A 6,396-nucleotide genomic window follows, 5' to 3' on the forward strand; every position below is an offset into this window, starting at 1 on the left:
TTTTATAAAATCTCTTTAAATTAGGATATTTCTCTTAAAAGAACTTCCAGTACAGCTTCTTCAGTTCTTTTATGTGAGATTTAATATTGGAGCGACAAAGTTCTGCACCAAGTTGCCAACTGATCGATCCAGTGGGAATATGCATGCTTGATTTCACAAGTAGCCAGTGGGAATAGTACTGATGGATCGAGAAGTACTTCTAACCACTCCACTTCATAGGGGGTTGAAAATGGAGGGTTGAAGATTTTATTAAAAATTTAACGCACTCTTAATTAATATCATATTGCAGATAACATAAATCACAGCAAGCATTAATACATTTTATTTGATGATCATCATCACACTTACACACTTAAGTAAGATATATATTTTACGTAAATAAAAGCCCATGCGTGCAATATTTAGGGAATCTTCTTCCATAGCTAATTCCTTTTTTCTTTTTTCTTGGCATCTTATTTTTTACTTATTTATAAGTTGCCGTACTGATATATTATCTTACACGTACGAAGTCCCTAATAAATTGCACTATCCTTCTTAATTAATTAATTCTCACTCGTGATAAATAGTAGCATCTGGTGTTTGCTGATCAAATTCTTCTGCAAATGCTCTTTCTTTAGAACTGTGGACATGATCATCAGTGTAAGCTGAGACATTAGGTCTGGGTTCGAAGTCCTTGATAAACTTCTTCTCTGATTCATGACCAACATCATTATCGCCATCGTATGCTGAGACATTTGGTCTAGGCTCGAAATCCTTGACAAAACGCTGCTTGTGATGATCATGATCAGCTTTATGCTTGAAATCCTCGACAAGCTGGTCTAATTTGTTGATCTCTGCGCCCAGCTCAGGCGTGTGACAGTCATCGGCATTCTTGTTGAGTTGAGATGGTGAGGAATCCAGAGGAACAAGGACTTGAAGTGCTTCCGGCATGGGCTCTTCTTTCATAACACTAATCCAATATTCTCCAGGATCCTTTCTTGCTTCTATACTATGATCTGTAGCAATCTTCTCCGCAAAATATACAAAAGAAAACTCAGAACTTATTATTTTATCTAGACCTGCATCTAATTAATATATATTCAAACACAGGACTGAAATAATTAATTTCCTTACCAAGAGAACTGAGAAGATCAAGGCCATCACGAGCCATGCAATACGAGAATTCATCATGTCTGTTGGATCTATAAATGTAGCGCAGCTCGTACGTACAAAGCTCTTGTTAATGATATTGTTTTGTTATCTGCATATATAGAGCACCTATATGTTCTTGGTATTTATAGACAGCATTCGAAGAGAATCATTCCTGTCTTTGAAAAGGATTGAAATCCTCAGGACTCGCGATGAGGAGCACCGCATTGAACCTAATCTACTGATCAATGATTATATAGAACTGGTATTATTCTATTAATATTTAGACTATTACGAATGATGGCCGGGGAAGTGGAAACCATTTCTTTTGATTTTGGAAAAACGGGTCTTATATTTGAGATTGGTTGACAAAATTTTGCAAAGGATGGGATGAAGTCATTAATTTTCTTTATATTAATATTAGAAGAGATGAAGGAATCGTAAATTTAATCGTTACATATATATGACAAACACATGTTGTGAAAGAAAACGATGTGTCATGGAAGATAATTACGAAAAAAATATATATCTTAGTATGCAATTATTTACGTTGTACAGTAAGATTGTAGATGCCAACAACAAATTCAAATTAAAGAAAAATACCCACATTCATTGCTATTTTATCTCTACTAGGAGAGCATGACATGTTCGTGAGGATTAGAATCCACAAAACTACTGATCAGTTGAATTACAAGTTAATCAGAATAAATAAATAAATAAAAAGGCAAAAGAGGTTTTTAAAGTATGGCCGTAAGCATTATTATTTTGAAAGTCAGAATAGACAAAAGAGGCATGATTGCCAAAAAATAATGACAAATATTCACAAGTTTTAGGTGATTAAAATATGTATATATATATATATATATATACTCAAAAGGCCGGGTGATAAAAATCCCAGCTGTGAATATTTCAAACAAGTTACCATTTATCGTTGTTTTTTTTTTTTTTTGTAAGATTTAAGTATTAGAAAAAAAAAAAAAAACCAAGGCCCATAGATCTGATCTTCCCCGGAGGTGGAGATCTATTGTTCCCTCTCCTTTCCCTCATTCCTCCATCCACCCACCTTGTTAATCAAGTTAGTTTTTTTTTTTTTTTTTAGTTTTATTTTGCTTCATTCAAGGTCGAAAAAGAAAGATTTACAACTTTCTGGCAATTCCTGAGAGACACGTGCAGCACAAGCAGACTCCTAGGCCGCAAATTGTTCAGAGGAAAGTGGCACTTTTGCGAAAATCACTGCACGTGGTCCTCACGCTCCACCCACATCTACGCGTAGTCCTCAGGCTCCACCCCTTCCGATAACTCTTCTCGCCACACTAGCCAGATCACCGGACTCGCTACCACCAGATCTTTCAGATCTGATCTTTGTGGTTGAAAAGAGACAAGCGTGTTACCTTCACACGCCGTCACAGATTTCGAATCTACCGAAATTGGTTCAAACTATAATATGTTCTTTTTTGTATCTATCTTACTACTTTCATTTTTGGTTTCCTTATTGTTAATTAAAATAAAATAAAAAAGAGTTTGTCTCTCGAACTTTTGTCTATATAGGTTGAGTCCTCTCTTTCTATGAAGGGTGAGGTTGAGTCTCTGTTTAGGCAGAGAGTGTTGTCTGTTTGACGTTCGTCTATAGATAGTATCATGGATAATGAAGACCAGACCAGTGACAAAAGGAATATTATACCAGTAGAGCTCCAAATACATTATTTTAGTTTATGATATAATATTTGATATAAAGACATCCTAGAATATATCCGGTTATGGATGTAAGTTTTTTGATGAATGAATGATGACAATTTCCCTTAAAAAAAAAAAAAAAGTGTAAGGATTGCTGTTAAGACATATGGCCAACATAATTTGTTGAACCTATTAATGGATTTTCTCCTTTCGGCCAACCCTCAAGGAAAAAGTAAGTGTTAAATGCGTCATATTATCATCACCTTTTCTTGTTCGGTTTCATTAATGAAAATATCTCAACAATTAATTAAGTAAATTGTACAAACATCAAACATGTTTTAAATCATGGACTAATTAAGTTATAATACTCTAGCAAAATAAATATCATATTACAAAAGAAATCATATATAGTTTGAAGTGGGGATCAGGGGATGGAGTATATTTTTTCCATTTAATACTTTTCTTTTCTTTTTTTCTTTTTGATTTGCGGAGGTACAGGCGCATTGGGTGTTACATTAATCGTGTTTAGTCCACCACATTATCATGATGATCGATAGAGATTAAAGGATCAACCAAAATGATTGACCTGTGGGGAAAATATAGTATTATAAAAATAAAAGTTAGATATAAAGCAAGATTCTCATCAATTATTTCTTAAAATATTCATTACTTTAAATATTATTTTATAAATAATCTTACAATTTGATCACATTTTTCTTTCTCTCTTTCATTAGAATATTCAAAGCCCAAGTCCTTATTAAAACAAAATCAGTACTCTTTCGTTTTTGGCATGTTGTAAGTATCAAAACCTCTTAAAAATCTGCATAAACATAATTCACTTCATATGTCTATTTAAAAAAAAAATTAAAAATTAATACAAGTTTCAAGAGATCATATTAACAGAAATATCAATCTCAATGTCCAGTGAATAATTAAGATAGCTAAATCAAGTAAAACTAGGGCTCCTAAACATGATCTAATTACTTTCGATTTAAGAAACATAAAAAAAGTGATTTAGTGGTAATTTGGGGCCCTTCTTGACTTTCTTAATCAGATATAAAAGTATTTGGAGAGGCCACCCTCCCCTTCTTATAAACCAAATTAGCTAGAAAAGGATTTAATTTCTCAGGGGACATGTCATGTTCAAGAGCCATTCATCAATAATTACTTTGTTTCGTAGCACATAAAACTCATGCATGGCGTGTCTATCCTTATCTGTGGTGCCAATCGATGAGTTGAGTTCTTGTCAGCACACTACAAGAAATAACGCATTTTCCAGCGATTTTACTATCGCCGCAAAAAAAATCGCTGCAATTAACCCTTATTTGCGGCAATTCTCTTATTGTCGCTGAAATCTAAAGCAATGAATAAGAAATCTGATGTTGCAATTACTGTTCACTCATTTGCGGCGATTATTTGATCTTTTGCGGCGATTAAAAAATCGCCGCAAAATATATCAGAAACTGTAGCCATATTTTAATTGTGGCGAATGGGAAAATCTCCATGATAGCTAATTTTGCGGCGAATAAAAAACGCTGGAAATAGTCTTCTAGAAAATTTAGGCCTTTCCCAACGATTTTAATATCGTTGCAACAAAAATACCACTAATAAACATTATTACCAACGATTTCTAAGTCGCTGCTTGCTTTCCTTCTCAAATTTTTCAACTGATGGAAAAGAAATTACTTTTACTTTTTGCAGCGATTTTAATATCGTCGCAAATTGAACAACAAAGACTATTTGCGACAAAAATATTCACCGTATTTTCGCCGCAAGAGCATATCTAATAAATTATATACTATTAGCGGCAAATCAAAATCACCGGAAAAGTGAAATTAAATTTAAACAACCCGCCTTACCATTTCCCTCATTTCTTTCCCTCTCCTTCCCAATCCCTCTTCTCCCTCAACCCACGCTGTAGCATCCTGTATTTTAGTATATTTTTATTGAATGATTACTTTTATTTTATTCAAAAATTTATTCTCTTATTTTAAATTGGTTGGATTTTTAATGAGTTTATTTTTATGATTTTAATTTGGTGAAAATTATTTTTATGTGCTTTCTTAATATTTATTTATTGTTATGCATTTAAATTTTTTTTCATATTTACTTAATTACTGTGGTATTTAATTATTTCAATTTGACTTTACCATTACGTTTAAATTATTATATTTAACTTGTGGTTTTGAAATCGTTTCCGTTGGATCATTTTTGTGACCCAAATTATGAGAATTGGACCTCATCTCTTTTCCCTCCATTTTTTTTTCCTCTCCTTTTCTTTTCTCTTTCTTTTCTTTTTCCTTATTTCTCCTTCGGTTCTCTTCCCGCGCGCGACCCAGCTCCCCCTCCCTCTCTCCGTCCGTTTCCTTCTTCACCACCCAGCGCCGCCGTGAGACGGCGGTGGCCGTCACCGCCCAGCCCGTCAGCTTCCCCAGCCGCCGGCGACCCTACCCCACCAACCTCAGCTCCATTCGCGCCGCCGTTAGCCACCACGAGCCCATTGAAGCCGCGACACTCTTTCCGCCGCTGCGCCGCCGTCGCACCACCATTGGCCACCATCTTCTCACCACTTCATTCTCGACTTCCTAGCAACCCATTGTACCCAACCCCACCTCCGATCCGTCACCGGTGAAGCACAACCAACTCCATTGCCGATTTTGGTGTTTTTGGCCTTCTACCGCCTCCCACGCCGCCACTCACGGCCAACCTTCACCACCACTAATTTCACCGACCTCCCTAGGCCCTACCCTATCAATTTTGGGTCTTTGTTTGCCTCCGTTGAAAAGTGAGTATTTGTGACCCGGCATAGATCAATACCAACGATTTTGGTGTTCTGCAGCTGTTTTCCCAGCGGTTAAAACATCGCCGAAAAAGGTCAATACCAGCGATTTTGTGTCGCCACAACTGAGGTCACAAAACCAAAAATTCAATTGCAGCGATGTTTAAATCGCTGGTATTGATCTATGCCGGCGCACTTTTAATCGCCGGAAAAGATATTTCAAAGTCATTTAGTTAATTGTGGCGATTTCAAAAAATCGCTGGGATTGACCTTTTCCGGCGATGTTTCCTCTTTTTGCGACAACGTTAAATCGCTGGAATTAATATTTCCCAACGATTAACAACTGAATCGCATCGTGCAATTGCGGCGATAGAGATACTATTTGCGGCGAATAAATATCGCTGGGAAAAAAAATATTTGCTTGCGATTTTTGGCTTCCGTTGGAGTAGATCAAAAGTGGAGATTTAATACCGGCGAACTTACAGCGATTTATAAATCGCTGGGATAGGTGAGAGGCGGCGATTTTGTTAGTTTTGCCAACAAATGTGAATCGCCGGTAAAGGTGATTCTCCTTGTAGTGGCATGCTAATCACGACATATTAATATGGTCGTAATCAACCATTAATTTTCCTAGGAATTTTCCATTTAATCCACGAGACCCAAAGGAATATATAAATATTTTACCATCTATATATAATTATATTTATATATTTTTTTTTTTAAAGTTTAACTTATCTTAAACTTTTGCTTTTAACAACCTTTTCGGTTTTAGGCGTGCTAAACTTTTGTTTGTATCCATTAAGGGAAGGAAAAAG

At 35.7% G+C, this 6,396-nt stretch overlaps 1 protein-coding gene across 1 annotated transcript; it reads right to left on the reverse strand.

Moving 5' to 3' along the window:
* Positions 1–297: 297 nt before the first annotated feature.
* Positions 298–1,246, reverse strand: LOC108999753 (organ-specific protein S2-like). Its single transcript, XM_018976653.2, has 2 exons — positions 1,114–1,246; positions 298–1,005 (listed from the first exon to the last, which is right to left on the reverse strand). The coding sequence occupies exons 1-2, from the start codon at positions 1,168–1,170 to the stop codon at positions 550–552; spliced, it is 513 nt and encodes a 170-aa protein (XP_018832198.2). The 5' UTR covers positions 1,171–1,246; the 3' UTR covers positions 298–549.
* Positions 1,247–6,396: the final 5,150 nt, after the last annotated feature.

Source organism: Juglans regia, chromosome 16 (genome assembly GCF_001411555.2).
Source record: "Juglans regia cultivar Chandler chromosome 16, Walnut 2.0, whole genome shotgun sequence".
Lineage (NCBI taxonomy): Eukaryota > Viridiplantae > Streptophyta > Magnoliopsida > Fagales > Juglandaceae > Juglans > Juglans regia.